Source organism: Chinchilla lanigera, unplaced genomic scaffold, assembly GCF_000276665.1.
Source record: "Chinchilla lanigera isolate Chin_1 unplaced genomic scaffold, ChiLan1.0 scaffold00088, whole genome shotgun sequence".
Lineage (NCBI taxonomy): Eukaryota > Metazoa > Chordata > Mammalia > Rodentia > Chinchillidae > Chinchilla > Chinchilla lanigera.
In genome coordinates this window covers 1,315,669-1,333,596 of record NW_004955489.1, presented here as the reverse complement: position 1 = coordinate 1,333,596, position 17,928 = coordinate 1,315,669, and the positions used below count along the sequence as shown (strand labels likewise).

Below are 17,928 nucleotides of genomic sequence, written 5' to 3'. Positions count from 1 at the left end.
GCTAGGGTCTTACGGAGCTGGGGGTGAACTTGGAAGAAAGACGTGGATTCCAAGATTTTGGTGTGATGCAACACTGAGGCAGGAAACCACATGTGAGACCTGAGGGCAGAGAGTGTCTGGAGGAGGAGCGCAGTGTCTAGACCCCTGCCATTTTCAGAGAGACAGAGAACTGGATGCAGCTTCCTTAGGGTGACAGGATGACAGCATGGCATTATGAGGAGAGAGGCAGAAAAGTGCAGGCCCATCTTTAGAAAATGGCAACTGTCTCCTCACCATCAAATTCTCCTGAAGAACTGCTCAAGACAGGAATGTGTCCCTAAGCTGAGACCAAGGTAACAGGGCTCTGCCCCTGCCAATTCTTCTTCCTCTGAGGAGCCCCGTGGCAGCTGGGGCAATGCTCAGCCATGGTGAAGACTCCAAGCCCAGGGGCCTTTGTCACTGGCTGGTCAACTGATAGGGCCTGCTCTGTCCACACTCATTTCCACCACCAAGGGCTTCCAACCCCTTGAGGACAGCAGCTCTAACACTGTACTCCAAACCTCGTGTCCAAACTGCTACCTACCAGGCACGGTGCTCAGCATGTGATCACTGAAGAGTCTTCCGCTTTTCTCAGCACTATTAACACCCAGGAGAGGCTTGGGTATAAACACAGGAGTCTACTTACCATGCCCCAGGGTGAGCTCCTGCAGGAGACACACAGACACACCCAAGGAGGGACAGGAGGTCCTGGCAGGGGCTGGCTTGCCCCTGATCCAGGCCAAGAACCAACACTGGATGTCAGACACAAAACCAGACAGCTACAGGCACCATGATGTACCTCACCCATAGCTAAGCACAAAAACTTACTTTTATTTTGCTCTTTCATTTATTTATATTTTAGGTTTCTCACATGAGAGAAACAATGCAATATTTAAGCATATGTGTCTGATTTATTTCGCTTAACATAATGGCACCGATATGCACTCATTTTCCTACAAATATAAAAGGAAACAAGGAAGAGAGAACAAGAGGAGGAGGGAGTGGTGATGGAGGGGAGCAGAAGGGGGTAAAAAAGAATTAAGATGCATTATGTGCATGTGCAGACTCCCCACAATGCATGTACTAATTATGTGCTGCAAATATGTACTAATTAAAAAATCAGCACTGGAAAAAAGACTTAAATTAGCCAACAGATTTTACCTCTTCATGAAAATTTTTATTAGCACTGAGAAAAGTGGCTACTTTGCAAATATTTATTTTTTTTGCTTCCTAGCATCCTCTAGAGAATAAGCCCAGTTGTAATGGGATAGTCCAAGCAAAAAAGAAGGGACAAAAACCTCAGGTAATCTACATTATGGCTGATGCACTGCAATAGAATAGACAGGAAATACAGTGAATTTTACTGCAAAGAAGAAAAAAATCATAACATAATCAGTATTTTAGAAGTTTATGGGCCCTGTGTTTCTCCCCCAGCCCACCCCTTAGTGACTGCCACAGTGACCTAGCAGGGAGGCAACAGAGAGCCTTGGAAGAAATGCAGACGGTGACTAATGTGCCCGCGCAGCGTAATCCCAATTCTGCTGCCAGTCTGACCTTATGAGCCGTACAGGCACGAGAGAAGTGTGTACAGGCAGACAGGATAACAGAATCCCGTAAATCTAATAAGATATCAGCAGTTATCCTGAACAAAGGTTGTTCAGAATGTGAGTATACAAGGATAATTACCATTCATTACGCAGAGGGCAATAACTTTCTTGTTAGCACAAAAATTTGTCAGGCATGTGTCACATGGGAAGTGAAACAGATGTAACTGTAAGTGACAGGTTGCTGAAAAATGGCTGGTTTCCTAAGCACCCAGCCCTCAGAGTCTGTAACATAATCTTGTTGTTAAATTAAAATGACAACAACAACAATCATAGAAAAAGTTTCCACCACAGAAACTGCCGGCTGCTAGAGTTTACAGAGGGCATTTTCAGCATGTCAGTGAGAAGCGTGGAAGATTGTCAGAGGCTGGATGTTCCCATCACAACACAACACTGTTATAACCCTAGCACTGTCATAGAGAAGGGCCAGACCTGTACCCTCTCGCTCCTGCCCATCAGCCCCACATTCTTGAGAAAATCAGTTAGCTTCTTGGAGCCTTATAAAATAGAGGTAATTATCTCTAATGTACACAGTTGTCATAGTCAATAAGGAATCGTGTGCAGTGCACTAGCACTGTGCCTGGCAAAATAACAAGTGTTCAGAAAGCTATTAATAGAGTCACTTCATCAAACATCACACAAGGCTGCATGCTGCAGAGGGGACTATCTGTGTATTAAACTTTTATATAAAGAAATGCAAACATCATCTGACTCTGAGAAGGTGCAAAACAAAACAAGTGGTAATAACTGAGTTTCCCCTGGATACTTAGGAAATTATGTTCCCCATAGTTTGGTTTTGGAGAAAAAAACTACTTATCCTTATTATGCTGCCACCAGAGCTCTTTTCTTCTAGGTAAAAAGTTGCAGGGAAATTTGGTATTTGAAAGCCTTTGGGGAGCCTTTGAAATAGGCCCATTTTGTAACTGACCACTCTTAGCAAATTCTCTGTAATGGCTATAATGATGGCTTCTAATTGACAAAGCATCTCATCTCTCCACTGAGAACAAAATCTTGTCCTGAGCATGATGCATCTAGTTGATTACTCAATACTCTTAAGCCTCAAAAATGTGCTGCAAGTAAGCTAGGGGTACAGCTCAGTGGAGGAGCACATACTTAGCAGCCACAGGGCACTGGGTCCATCCCCACCCCGTCCCGCACACATAACAAAACAAAAATAAAATAAAAACCCTGCAAGCTCTGATGAGGAAATGAGCGCAGCTGACACTAAAACCTTTCTAGAAGTGTTTCCTGCGACATGAAAAACCTCCTCAAGTTCTAATTAAAGTGAAGCAATTAGCCACCCACAAATCCTTAACACTGTGTCCTATGGCCAGGAAATCATCTCTGTTAAAATTCATTTTAAAGCAAGGAGCAGACGCAAGAGCTTCATGGACACACGTGTCCCATCAATCAATCACCCTTCAGACACACTCTGTACGTACTCTCAGGCAAACTGCTGGCAGAGAGGCCTTCACAAAAGAACTGCATCAGATGGGATGAGGTAGCTGGGACAAGGCAGGTGGTAAGCAGCAAAGGTGACAACCTGGGCTAATAAAATCCACACAGAAAACAGGATGCAGGATCTCCAGTCAGCTCAACAAAGTAAGCACGGCTACAGCCTCAGGTACAATTAATTCATCGACTTCATCGTGAAAAAGCGCATTAGGCAACACGGTTTCTGCTGCTGATCCCGGGCCCAAGAGTCCCCCTGTGCAACCAGACTACTATCCAAATGAGAGTTCCACCAGGACTGCCCTGTTCCATGTCCCCATTGTCACAAAAGCATCAATAGGCCACACTTGGCAGCTTCACGATGAGTCCAAGTCACTCAGCTTCTTTCTTTTGTCTAGGTAACCAGGTCTCCCATCGCTAAGGCTCCCTTCAGTGAAGGGAGTTTACTGTTTGCAGTCAAAAGTGATTTCCAGACCTCACAGTGGTCAATGAGTGAATGACCCTGCCCCAAGAATGGGTTAATTTTTAACCGAGGAAAGTTGCTTTTAATCTATTCTCTTCCAATTGAACAAGAGCCTTTTTTCCCCTTGGAATATGTGTGTGCATGTTCTGTTGCTGAGTTGAACAATTTTTCAGCTAGTAGGCAGACATCAAAATTGTTGATCTAGACTACTGTTATCCAATAGAAATAAGATTTAAAATTCTCCTACAAGTCATATTTAAAAGGAAAAAGAAAAATTTCATTAATTGTAACAGAGTATTTCATGTAACCCAAAATATTATCAACTTGATATATAATCAAAATAGAAGATAATTAAGGAAATATTTTACATGCCTTTTTAACATTTTTCTCATACTGTATCGTTCTGTGCTGACCTCTAGCTATGTTTAAATTGACACTGCAGCATAAACAGTTAGTAATACTACAACGAATATTAGAAACTTGCTGACAGACTTCAAGAACTCTTATCAAAAAGAAGAAAAACAAAAATGATAACGAGGTGAAAAGATGGATATATTAATTTGCTTTGCTGGAGCAACCATTTCACTCTGTATATCAAACATCACGCTACATATCTTTTATTGAAAAGGCAAAACTAAACTGATATGCAAAGCTTTCCATAATTCACTGTGCTAGAAACACTTCACAAAATGTATAACATACCTCATTTTAACTTTATGAAACTCTGCACCTATGTGTTCAGATATGCATAGAAAATACTTTCCAAGGGAACGCACCAAAAAGTAATAGTAGTTATTTCTGATAGACGGAGTTAGGAATAGCCTTCACTTTCTACTGCACATTCTTTCGTATTTCCTCAATTTGTTTTGTAGTGCACACTTATGACCCTTAGTTATTAGCAACATTTTGAAGCTAGTGTTAATGAAAAGCTCTGTCCCTTATTTTGAGTTATTATACCCCTGATCCTGCTGGCACAGTAGCCACTGCCCTACTTCCAGCTAGCAGCAGGGATGGCCAGCAGGCACGCCCACCATGAGTCATCTGTAGGAAAATGGGTGCACCTTGAGGCCATAATGTTAAGTGAAATAAATCAGACACACAAGCTTAAAGATCACATGGCTTCTCTTATATGAGAAACCCAAAATATAAATAAAGAGTAAAATAAAAGATAGGTCATAGGAAACGGGGAGATAGATCTTTTTCAAAAAGGAAGTGGACCAAGAGATGGAGGGAGGGAGGAGAGAGAGGAAAGGGGGATGGAAAAGAACTAGGATGTGTTACATACATGGACCAGCTCACCACAATGAAAGTAATCACTGTGTACTGCAAACATGTACAAATAACAATAAAACTTACAAAGAAGGTCTGCCCACTCCAGCACAGTTCTACTTACAGCCAATCATCATGATAGCTACTGCGAAGATCTTCTCGATGTCTGTGGACGGGGCAATGTTCCCAAAGCCCACACTGGTGAGGCTGGTCATGGTAAAATACAACGAGGAGATGTAGACTGAGTTCTTGCTGGGACCACCTTCCCACTTTCCTGAGCCAGACCCATTAAACTGGTAAGGAGTGCCAATGTCCATCGCCAGCTGGTACAGCCAGCTGTTGTTGCGGATCGTCTTGGTGTCCTCATCGAAGATCTCATAGTCCCCAATACTGTACCAGATGCAGGCCATCCAGTGTGCAGCCAGCCCAAACACACAGACCAGCAGCACCAGCACAGCAGCTCCATATTCAATGTAGTGGTCCAGTTTACGGGCCACTCGCCCAAGACGGAGCAGCCGGACAACTTTCAGAGAGCTGAACAGGCTGCTGATGCCCTGGGAGAAGAGGAACAGCATCATAGCCAGAGAATCAAAGAGTCACTCCTTACCCTTCTCCCCACTGCAGCCATTATTTTAAGTATAGTATATTCTCATGAGATGCATTATTATGCAACCTTTGAAAACTTAGAATTTTTTTATAAAGTATAAGGAATGCAGAGCTCTTTCTTTTTATTTCCATTAAAAAGCAAATAAGCAAATAGTATTAGTATTATGCAAAAATATACAAATATATATGAGACTCTTTCTATATTATTATTTATCTTAAAACAACTTTTAAGGACTGCACAATATTTCATATTGCATAATATGACATATTTTAGAGGTTGCATAATATTATTTTATATTGCACAATCTCAAACCATTGTATATAAGCATATACATATAATGCATTGTCAAGTTATGGAAATTCAGGCAAGGTCTGTTACATTTATATATATTTTTGTTATACTTGCATATATTTACTTAATTTCTATAGTGTTACTTTATAATTCAAAAAAAGTATTTAAAAATAAACACAGATAAAAAGTTAAAATTTAAAAAACATCTGAGAAGAATAAATAATTAAGACTGTTTCCTCAGGAAAGTTACAAACTCTTTCCAGGCCAGGGATTATACAGACATCATCAACCTAAATATGCTCAAACAAGGAAGCCAAGTTTTCTGAAGACTCTTCTGTTCCACTGGGCCCAGCCTCTGCCCTTGCTAGCTGACACTCACCAACCCCACCAGGCCAGTGATGCTAACCACATCGTAGTTCTCTATGAACAGCCTGATGGTAGTGGAAAGATCACCAGAACAGAAATCTGTAACATGGAGATTGATACCTGTGTGTGCCGCTGCCTTGCTGTAAATCTGGGCAACACAATTACCTCTCAGTGCTTCTGTCTACATAAATGAAGGAGATGGAGTACAGGATCCCTCACCCTCCTACAAACAATAACATACTCTCATCTCCAAGGGTAAGTAAAATGTTTTAAAGAAGCCACATCACTGAAACCCAAAACTCCTGTTCTAAGATTATTCCAAGATGTACGCATAGAAAATTTCCATGAACTTCTTCTTACTCCCAACCAAAGCAAATAAAGAAAACAAACAAAACAAGTATTTTTTAGTCAAGACTCTGTCCTCCCTTACACAGCAAAAAATCTAGGGAAAGACATCCTTTACCCAGCAGAGTGAGTGACTTTTCACTTTTCTAAACAGAAGGCAGTTTCTAGGTTGCAGCTGGTGCATTATCCTCTTCATGACAGCCCCAAAGGTCAAGTTATATCACAGACAGAAGCAAGACACAGAAATGTCTCTTGCTGTACCTGTGTGAATGAGAGACTCCCAGAGCTGTTCCTCTTCCTGGGTGCACAGCCAAACTGTCTCCCAGTCTCCTTTCATCAGGGTGGCCCCGGGGACTAGTGCCCATCGGTGGAATGTGAGGTACAGATGTGTCCCTTGTAGGCCAAGGCACACCTCTTTTCCCCTGGCTTGCAGAAAAGTTAGGGGCCCTGAGGCTTGAGATAATGCCATAAAGACTGTGGATAACAGTATGGAAAGTGCCTGTGTCCTTGAAAAACTGTAGGGAACACCCTACCACTCACTTTGAACTGCAGTATGATGTGAATGAGGAATAAACTTCTGAAATAAGCCACCCAAACTTAGTGTGACCTTCCTCTGACACAGAGTTCTTCTGTCATGTATACACACCAGCCCTACCCAGCATAGTCTCCCCAAAACAGACCAGAAAGAAGGCTGCCACACTAATTATCTTTGTTGAGGTGAGAGTGGGAGAGGTGAGATTACTCCTTTTAAATACAAAACAGTTTCATAACCATAAAACTAGGACAAAAATAATCATGTCTTGACTAAAATATACTAGCAAAAGGCTTAACTCAAGAATCATAGCAGAATTTTCTTGATCATGGGACTACGTGCTTAGGGTTAGTTAAGACTGACACAGTTTACATATTGGTATGGCCACGATTCCTCCCCATGGTCTCCTTTTCCCGCCTTATGATTTTCTCAAAAGCCTACCAATGCACAAAAGGCTGAGAAAAATGCCTCTTATTAAGGTGCAACAGACTGACAGTAAATGGATATCCTCTCCCAGAAAGCATTTGCCTTCTAACAGAGGGGAAACAACTGTCAACAGTAGAATTAAAAGCATCCACTGCCTAGATCCAGGGGGTATTTGGGGAGTCAAAGGAGCATTTCTGATGACTCAAAAATCAAACACCATGTAAGCAGCCACCTCCTCCCCACCTCCTCATAAAGAAGTCGCTAAAATCATCTTTTAAAGGAGTTCTACTCTGAAGGAGAACTTATGATCAAGGGCAAAACTGCCTTGTCATTTTTCCTCACTCAAATCCACAGCAACATTTCTATCTCTGTAGGCCCCTGAAGGAACAGTCACCTGCCTCTGCTGGAACTTTGCCCTTGACTCTCTCAGAAATCCCCATGCTGCTTTCCTGACCTTCTCCTCACTTCATTCTTCCTCCCTCCCCTGTCCCTTCCCAGTGGCCAGTGCAATACCTGCAACCCCTACTCAGGTGCCATGCTGTCCTCTAGCCAGACACTCTAGGCATCTCAGGAATTCCACATTGTGGATGCACAAATGCACCCCGGGCCTGCTCACACTAGTTCTTCAGCCCAGAATGCCTGGCTGTCCCATGACCGCCAGCTGGTGCATTGGTCGTCTTTCAGGCTGTTCACCAACTCCACCCTGAAGCCTTGCATGATCACCCTAGTCGCAACCACTCCCCAGTTCCTCTGCATACCCACAGTACTCTGTACCATCACCACTGCACACTACCCTGCATGGTAGTTTTCTGTACTGATGTCCCCATCTGTATCTTCCTGAAGGAAAAAGTCATTTCTTACAAATTCTAGGAGTTCCTATATTGGATTGAATAGATTTGCCTTCAAAATCTATGTCTTTCTCAGAAACTCCAAATGAACATGATTTCATTTGGACATAGGGTCACTCTGGCCTACTTAGTAAAGATAGGGCTACCCTGAAGTAGTTGGCTTTATAAGAAGAGATAAGAGGGACATACAGGAAAAACACAATGTCACTGATGCAGACACAGAGTCGGAGCACTGCATCTTCACACCAAGGAACCTCAAGGATCACTGGAAACACCAGAAGCCAAGAAGGTTCTACCCATGGCCTTGCAGACACCTTAATTTCAGACTTCTTGTCTCCAAACTATCAAAGAACAGTTTTGCTGGTTTGTGGTCATGTGTTTTGGCAGATCTTGGAAGAGAAGAGACCCACGTAAGCACAGCACCTTTTCAGAAAGGGCCTCAAACATTTTCTAAACTGAATTAAAGACCTTTAATTATTATAGAATTCTTTCTCATTTTAAGGAGGCTTAGCAACAATATAAAACAAGAACTTCATTGTGTCATCTATCTCTGCGTGCACAAATACTCTTACATAGTGTTGTGTAAGTTCTCTTTTTATTGCAGTAACAGCTGGGATTCTCGCTGTTTAAAAGCATTTCAAGCCATTAATTTGGTTCCCCCTTGACTTTCCTGAAGTTCAGTAGATGAGATAAATAAAACAGAATACTCCAAACTTTAAAAAAATTTTAGTACACTAAAAACATGACAGCACCATATGGAAGAGGTTTCCCCAGAGACTTCTTGCGTCAGAAAACCCACCAAACATTTTAAATAGTTCCAGAGCACTCTTCACCACAACTTTGAAATTATAAAAAAGCCAGAACTTCAGGTCGGTTGAACACGGATGAAGGAACAACAAGAATCTATGGGCCAGCTTCTACTCCAGAGGCCAACAACTATGGCTGGAGGGAAGGTTTTGGGAAACTCAAGACCCCCTCTTGCAGTGGTACTGGTTCAATTCCGTGAAAGTGGACCCTTAGCCATTATCAGACTCATTTATGTGCAAGCTATCAAGTCTTACCTAATCACCCAGCTTAAAGGAACCATTTGCTTACATTTGCCTTTACCTTGCCTTCTCGTCTAACCAGGTTTACCAATTCTCTCTCTGCTCAATTCCAGTTTTTTCTCTGTCATAAATATAAAAGTTGCAGACTGATAACAATGAGTTATTGAAGATTCAGTCTTTCGGGTTCAAAGATAGATCCACTGGGCTTCTAGGTCTGTGTAGAGACACCACAGTACCCAAATTCTGCCTTCAAAAAGGCAATGTGGATGGAACTTGCCAGAAAGCGCTGAGAGGTGGCAGAGCAGTGGCTGCTCGACCTGCGGCTACATGCTCCTTCCTGCTTCCCCTACTCTGGCCCAGCCCACTTGCCACCTGCAGAAAATGGTAAAAGAAACCACTTACTACAATGTTTTAGGGGTCAAACCCAATGCCACCCAAGAAGAACTGAAAAAGGCTTATAGGAACCCGGCTTTGAAGGATCACCCTGATAAGAATCCAAATGAAGGAGAAAAGTTAAACAGATCTCTCAAACTTATGAAGTTCTCTCAAATGCCAAAAAAAAGGAATCAAATGACAAAGAAGGAGAATAGGCAGTTAAGGAGGGAGGAGCAGGTGGTGGTTTCCGTTCCCCGTGGATGTCTTTGATATGTTTTTTGGAGGAGGAGGAGGAAGGATGCAGAGAGAAAGGAGAGGTAAAAATGTGGTGCATCAGCTCTCAGTTGCCTTAGAGGATTTATATAACGGTGCCACAAGGACACTGGCTCTGCAAAACAATGTGATTTGTGACAAACATGAAGGCGAGGGGTAAGAAAGGAGCTGTGGAGTGCTGTCCCAGCTGCAGAGGAACTGGAACACAAATAAGAATTCATCAGATAGGACTTGGAATGGTTCAGCAAATCCAGTCTGTGTGCAGGGAGTGCCAGGGCCATGGGGAGTGCACTAGTCCTAAAGACAGATGTAAAAGCTACATCAGAAGGAAGATAGAGACAAGATTCTAGAAAGTTCGTATTGACAAAGGCATGAAAGATGGCCAGAAGATAACATTCCATGGTGAAGGAGACCAAGAATGAGGACTGGAGCCAGGAGGTATTACCACCGTGTTAGATCAGAAGGACCATGCTGTTTTTTACTCAAGGAGAAAACCTTTTCAAGTGTACGGATATACAGTTGGTTGAAGCACTGTGTGGCTTCCAAAAGCCAATATCCACTCCTGACAACCGCCCATAGTCATCACCTCTCATCCAGGTCAGATTGTCAAGCATGGAGACGTCAAGTGTCTGCTAAATGAAACCATGCCAATTTATCATAGGCCATATGAAAAGGGTTGTCTAATCATCGGATTTAAGTTAAACTTTCCTGCAAACGGCTTTCTCTCTCCTATAAACTCTCTTTGCTGCAAAAACTCTTACCTGAGAGGAAGGAAATAGAGAGACTAATGTACCTGGATGACGTACAACTGGCAGACTTTGATCCAAATCAGGAAAGATGGTGCCACTGTAATGGAGGCGCCTATGAGGATGAGGAACATTATCCCAGAGGTGGTGTTCAGTGTCAGATCCCTTAATGGGGCCAGTGAGTAATACTGCTGGCATTGAGTGTGCAGTAGTGAATGCAAGAAGGACTATAATTATCATATGCTCACTACTTGCTATTGTTTTTGTTTCAATATTCAATTATAGTAGTGTTTTCAAAGCTAAATGAAGAATAAATGCAAATACAGAAGCCCCGACTTTACCCTGTACATATGACTTCAGTGTGCACAATGAAGTTTAATGCCTGTAAAAAGTACCTAACCCTGGTGTCTGTTAGGCCATGCCTTGTACTTGATTCCAGCTGTATACATGGACAAGCTTAGACTGAAATGCTAGGTATATGTGCTGACTTTAGAGTGTGACCCTTCACTGTTACACTGTGGATTAAAACTGTATTTAACTGGCAGTCAAAGAAAGGAAACAGTTTGTGGAAGTGTTGGTCTGTCTACTTATTTGTATTAAGTGGGGCTCATTGTGACGCCTCTGCATTCTATTGCCTCAGCTGTTACTTGAGGGTGGCATAAAATATAATTTAGCCTGCGATATCAGTGATAGAAATGACACCTTTCTAAGGAAGTGGTTTATCATAATAATGCTGCTTCTTAAGGGCCTCCTTTCTAGGACTGCAGTCCCTTCTGCTGTGCCATCTTTTCAAATGTATATAATCAAACTAGGTTGACCAGTTCAGTGGTTTTTCCCTTCTCTTTGGACCATGATAAGCCCTTGAGCTGTGACTTCAGAGCTGGGTAGCTTTGAAGTTAGAGTGAAGAGACCACACGGAAAGGTAATTTGCATGTGTAATATACGAGGGTGCTCCTTAGGTATGTTACAGGCTTACTGTAACCCATTTGATGTAGTGCTCCAAAGTAACCGTAACTTAATGGTCATAGTTAGCAAATTATGAATAGTTTTACTTGTATGTTTAAAAAAGTCATATGTTCACATGCTTAAATCTGGGTATCAGAGTGTAAGCAACTGTTGAAATGTATGAATGTCTCCTTAATACACTCATTACAAAGCAAAAAACAGGCAATGTGATAAATGACACAATGAAGAAGTTCTTGTTTTATATTGTTCCTGAGCCTCCTTAAAACGAAAAAGAATTCTCTAATAATTAAGTCTTTAATTCAGCTTAGAAAATGTTTGAGACCCTTTGTTTTACTGTTTTCAGTCCCACAGCACTCACAACTCTCCTTTCCTGCATCCCTCTCCTCCTTCTTCCCACTGAGTGCCCTTGAATCCACCCTCCCAGAGAGAAAAACCCCAAGCCCTGGGATTCCTGCGGATCATTCCCACCTTCCTTCATGTTCCCGGTGGCATCTGGCTTTCTGCTTGCAGGCTGATTTTCCCCATTCTTCCCACTTAGCATCTACCGTTGAGACTAAGGAGCTTTCAAACTCGACACCTGCATCTTCCAAACAAGTACTTCTTGGCACTCAAAAAAAAGTCTCCCCTCCTACAAGATCCAAGCCATCCAGCAATTCCACCTCCTTATTATTGTGATTTGATTAGTGATAGGTAACATCTATCGAGTGGCTTATAAATATGCCAGACCTGGACTTAACATTTTTGCTAATTATCTTGTTTATCAACCTCACGGCCCCCGCCTTGTATCTCCTGGACCTGTGCACCTGGCTGTCCAGCCCATCTTCTGTCATCAGCGTCGAGAACTTGAATGTCCACAGGAAAAGTTACTCACTACTCTACTCTCTAATGTCCTCATCACCAGTGACCTTGACCCCCCACAGCATCATTGGAAAACATTTCACCTCTGAAATCTTACACACTAGCATTCTGCACAATGATTAAAACCCTTCATTTCTCATTCTACTTTATCCCACCCTGGTTACTCTTTGGTTTTTGTTCGATATCCCTATTTCCTCATCTCTTTTTCCCAACCATCATCAACTCTCCCCAGTTCCATTTCTCTTCCTGTAATATCAGACCTTGTGCTACTTACATCATGTCCAATACTCTGTGCCCTCCTTGCTGTCCCTCCAACCTTCCTTATAGTTCTTCCTGAAACCTAAATCAAGACAAAAGGGCAGTGTCCTCATTGCCCACTTGCTTCTTAATCTACAATCAGATATCTACTCTCAGCATTTCCTAGAATTGACTTCCCCTAAGGTTGTGAATGATATTCTAATTATTATATCTTCAGTATCTAATCTTTATTATAAACATTTGGTATTCTGCATGGTCACACAGCATCTAAACTGCCTTTCTTTGTTTGGCCAATCATTACTTTATATGGTGATGCCTATCTCCCAACACAGAACCTGAGACAGCAATTTTTCAATCACTGATTAGTAACTAAAGTATGAATTGTGCGGGGCCCTTTTTGCTAGAGCACAGCAGCAGTACTGGGTCCCAGAGGTAGGAGGAGACAGTTGTGGAAGCCATACCCAGAGGCAGTATTCACAGATGGTGCTCTAAGCGGTGTGTCTTCCAGGGCTCTGTCCAAGTGGTAGCACCATTACTGGTTCTGCAGTGTGTACTGTTCCTCATCACATATAGCCTCCAAAAGTTTTCCTTGTGCTTTTCAAAAACTCTGTGAGCACCAAACATCCTTTTAATAACTTTTCTTCCTTATATCAGCAAGATTTGAATCCCAGTACTTAGCACCTCTCTTTAAGTCTCACTGTTAGGGAAGCACGTTTTGGTGACCCTCTTTTCTGAGCAATATACCCACTTCCTGGGAAGCTGCATCCATTAATGTTGCTTTAACCACCAGTTACTCTAATGACTGGTAAATTCATCTTTCCAATCCACACATTCCTGCTGACCTTACTACCTGTACGGACGGGCCACTGGTACATCCTCTGACAGGTCGTTGGACTGCCTGTCCATGGGACAGGCATTTCTCACTCTGCCTCGCATTCCCTAACTTGGAGCATGAACTCTGGGTGTCTCCAGGGAAAGGCTAAGTGTTTACATTTTAATCGGCTATGCAAACATTTCTTAATTGAATGTTCTTTTAAGAAGGGGGATGTTAAGACATATTAGCATTCCAATGGGTAATTTTTCTGCCAATTGGATAAAAATGGGAAATACACATATGTGCTTGTCTATGCACATAGTATTTCTGGAAGTATACATAAAACACCAGAAATATTCATTGCCCCAGGAAAGGAGCATTTTCACTGTACAAATTCTTTTGAATTTATTGCTTATTTTTTTTTAAATTAAGTTCTGAAAGTAATTAAATGAACATTTAATAATAATCCCTACTTAGGACACTAGGCAATCCTTCCCACTGCCTTCTAGGTAAATTTCCACTGGTTTTGCAAACAGGGCCTTTGTAATTAGGTCCCAAACAGCTTCATCTCTGTGCTTCCCTCTCCAGCATCCTGTTGTAGCCACACTGCACCCTCCCTTGTGTCTTCAGTCGGGCTTTTTCTTCTGCCTCAAGCACTGTTCTGGTTGTCTCCTGGCTGTCTACCTAGAAAATCCTATCCTCAAACACACTTTTCAGTACCTCAGGGATAGAGTTACAACAGATGCATTACCAAAAGCTATCAGTGTGTAAAGTATGCAACCAGTTTACCTTTAGAGATAAATACTACATTTAACCTTACCTCAGTAATAATGCCACTTTCTCTTGAATGGAGACAGGAACATAGATGTGGTAGCATTACAGAAATTCAGAAGAGATGCCACATGCAGGAATACAAGCTCCACGCATGTCTTAGAAGAAGAGTGAGTACTGCGGGGCTGACACGCAGCACACACAGGTGCTCCTCAAGCCTCCCCTGACTCCCACAGGAAAGCGCAGCAGGCCTCCTCCAGCTCCCCTGAATGAGCCTTCCTTCAGGTTTTTCAGCAAATACTTATTAAGCACCTACTATGAGGCACACGTAAGTTCAAGCTCTGACAATAGGCCAATGACACACAAGACCAGGAGTCTTACCCTTCTGAAACTTTCATTCAGCTGGGACAGACAGAAAACAAATACAATAAATAAGCAAAGTGAATGCTCTGTAATACAAGATGAAAAATTAGGCAGGAAATGAAAATAAGGAGTGACAAGAAGAGGAAGATAATCGGTTTTTAAAAGGGCATTCACTGAGATATTGGCATTTAAGAAAAGGCCCCAGAGAGCCACACAGAGTGGCACACACCTATAATCTCAGTACTCTGAGAGGCTGAGGCAGGAGGACTGCAAGTTTTAGCCCAGCTGAGCAATTTAATGCAACTGTCTCAAAAAATCATGATAATAAAAAAAAGAACCAGGGATGTAGCTCAGGACAAATGTCCCCAGGTTGAATTCCCAGTATTGCCTCCCACCAAAAAGTAGCCCAGTGGAAATAAGATTGGAAGCCACGAGCACAGAGCACCTAAGGGAAACATGTCCCAGAGGGAAGGACAGCAAGCACACAATGTCCTGAGGTAGGAATAGCATCTGTCACACTGACCTTAGATTAGAAGGACAGCCCTTGAATTCAGAAAGTGCACCTTCAGTGAGAACAACTCCTGAGTATGAGGCACAGTAAGAACGTGCACTCAGGGCATACATCACCTCACTTAATTCTCATAACCTCTTAGGGCAAGTACATTACATACCTCGTTTGTAATGAATACATACATCCTTTGTCCAGAACTGCACAGGTAGAAAGGACAGAGCCGGAACGTGAACCAGATCAACTGACTCCCAAGTGTATGCTCTCGACCCTTTGCTTTACGGGCTCCACCTTTAATTTCCATTTTTAAAGTTCTAGCTCCTTGCAGATGTTCAATGAATGTTTACTGAACAGGAACCTAAACTGTGACTTCCAAAGAGAAGCTGTGGTGGTATAAATCTGGTGCTCTGCTATGAAGACTGTTTGTTAGCTGGGGTGTCAACTTGACTAGTGAATGTAAAGCTCACTTTTGAGTATGTCTGCTAGGGTTTCCAGAAGAGACTGGCGTGTGGGTCAGTGAACCACAAAGGGATGACCTGTCCTAAACGTGGCTGCCACCACATAAATAAAATAAAAGAGGAGAAGGGGGACACAAGTACCTCTTCTTTCTCATTCTTCATTCCTAGCAGGTGAGTTATGTGCTGCTGCCACCCTTGGACCTCAGACCCCAGGATCCTTGGCCTTTTAACTCAGACTTGCATCAGGGCTGGGACAGGAGGCCTCTTGGGCCATTAGCCTCGGATTATAGGCTGCATCACTGGTCTCTCTTGATCTGAGACTTCTGGCTCACTGATGCAGCCCCTCTACCAGGTTCTCTGGCTCTCTAGCTTGCAGACAGCCATCTCTCCAGTCTCAGTGATTCTGGGAGATGCTCTAGGAGGCTCCCTCTTACATACATGTATGTTCCCTTGGTTCTGTTTTTCTGGAAAACCCTGACTAGTATAAGGATTTACCACTCTATTAAGATAAACCAGCTTGTTTGCTGTCCTTAAGACAGAGATGACTTCAAGAATAAATGTCACATGAAGACCCACCATTCTGAGAACTGCAGCATTGTTTCAGTGGCATAATGGAATAAACTGGCTTACCAGGTTTTATTGGAAGTTACTCACAGAAGCTTAAATATAATTTGTTTACTCCTCATTGTTGCAACATTTTAGCTTAGGCTTCTTTAATTCAAGTCAACAATCATTTCCTGAAACCCTAGGACAGGAACACAGCCAAGCATTGCTAGTGACACAAAAACAGCGAAGACAGAATCCCCTGCCCTCGTGCTGCCTGCAATCAGGCCACTGGGAAAACACTGCCTACAAATGCAATGCAAGGGCAGACACGGGTAGCTGCAACTAGAGAACCTAAATAGTGCAAGTCCTGTGGCCATGGAAAAAGGAATTTTTCTTCTAGTTCCTTTAGCATGTCTTCCAACCATATTCAGGCAAAGGTGTGTTTACTGGGTGTCAGGGGAGCTTGTAACCAAAAACAGGATCCCCTGCAGCCCTCCATTTGTTTAATCCAGTAATGTTACCCAAGAGGCACATCTTCAGTCTCCAAAGAAAACAATCACTGAAGGAAGTTTAGAAATAATTGCTTAAAACCATCTACTTCCTTTTTGTTTACAACTTGAAACATGAAATAAACTGTGTTTTCAGCTGTGATATTTTACTACCAAGGTTTCCTTTTAGGGGCACTGAAAATTAAAATCTTTATCATTGGTCAAATAAAGTCCAAAGTATAAGGAATAGAGAATTTGGTTTTATTACATGATCTCTCCAACTTTTCAGAATACAAATCTCAAGTTTTAGTCTTCCAAGGAAGTAAAGTGAATCCAAGTAACACAGAATGCATTTTCTGTTATACTAAAGGAAGCAATAAATTCACATTGTGTTCTGCAGCTCTGACTTTGAAGCAGAGTTAGCTGTGTTCTTAGTTTGCTTTAGGGTAATTTGATTTAAGTGCTTGGAGAAGACAGCAGGTCAGGGTCTCGCAGAGGTAAAAATCCCAGTGACTTCCACAAAGGTTGCATCTGTAGGTGTTTTCAGCACTGAAGCCTGAGTATCGGACAGTGCACGTGCCACGCTCCTGGACTGAAAGTGCCACGAAACCACACTGGCATTAAGGATACATCACTGTGACTAGTGAGATTTGAGGAAGCAAGGAAGCAGCTAGGGCCACATGTGTGATAATCCTCCATATAAAGCAGAAGAGAGGCACAGTCTCCTGTGTAGTCTAATTTGGCTTTAGAAGACAATATATGCTCCCTCCCTAAACAAAATTACTTCAGTCTTATCTTTATAAAATGCCAAGCTTCAAGTAAGAAGTGAAAGCCCCAGATACAGACCCTCCTAACAAGCACCAGGAATTTGTGTCACAGCCTCCACAGGGAAGGTGGGGGTGAGGAAGGAAGACTTGAGGAGCCAATTTAGATCTGGGAGAGGTCCTCAGGAATTGGGGGGCTTGGCATGGTGAAATGCAGATCAGCACCCCAAACCAAAGCCCTAGGGGACAGAGCACCCTCATGAAAAGAGCTTGACAAGGCGTAGGGTATGTTTCCAAGGGACAGAGAAACCAACCCACATTCCCATGGAGAATGTCATGGGGCTGGGGTTGGCCCACGACATTTTTTGGTATGACTGAGGAAGAGACAGAGAGACAGACTACCTCAAACAGGATCACAACTCAAGGACTCCTGGGTTTAAGGTAACAAGGCCCTCTCTCACCTGGCATGAGGG

General features: G+C 42.6%; 1 protein-coding gene and 1 pseudogene across 3 annotated transcripts in view; one reads left to right on the top strand and one right to left on the bottom strand.

The window, feature by feature from the left end:
- Positions 1-17,928, bottom strand: part of Kcnh1 (potassium channel, voltage gated eag related subfamily H, member 1) — a 373,266-nt gene that overhangs the window by 216,284 nt on the left and 139,054 nt on the right. For all 3 annotated transcript variants that reach the window (XM_005404511.1, XM_005404512.1, XM_013504482.1), the window contains one exon: positions 4,931-5,360. In XM_005404511.1, the coding sequence (XP_005404568.1) occupies positions 4,931-5,360 (430 nt within the window). The remainder of the gene's footprint in view (positions 1-4,930; positions 5,361-17,928) is intronic.
- LOC102018737 lies at positions 9,649-10,831 on the top strand (annotated as a pseudogene).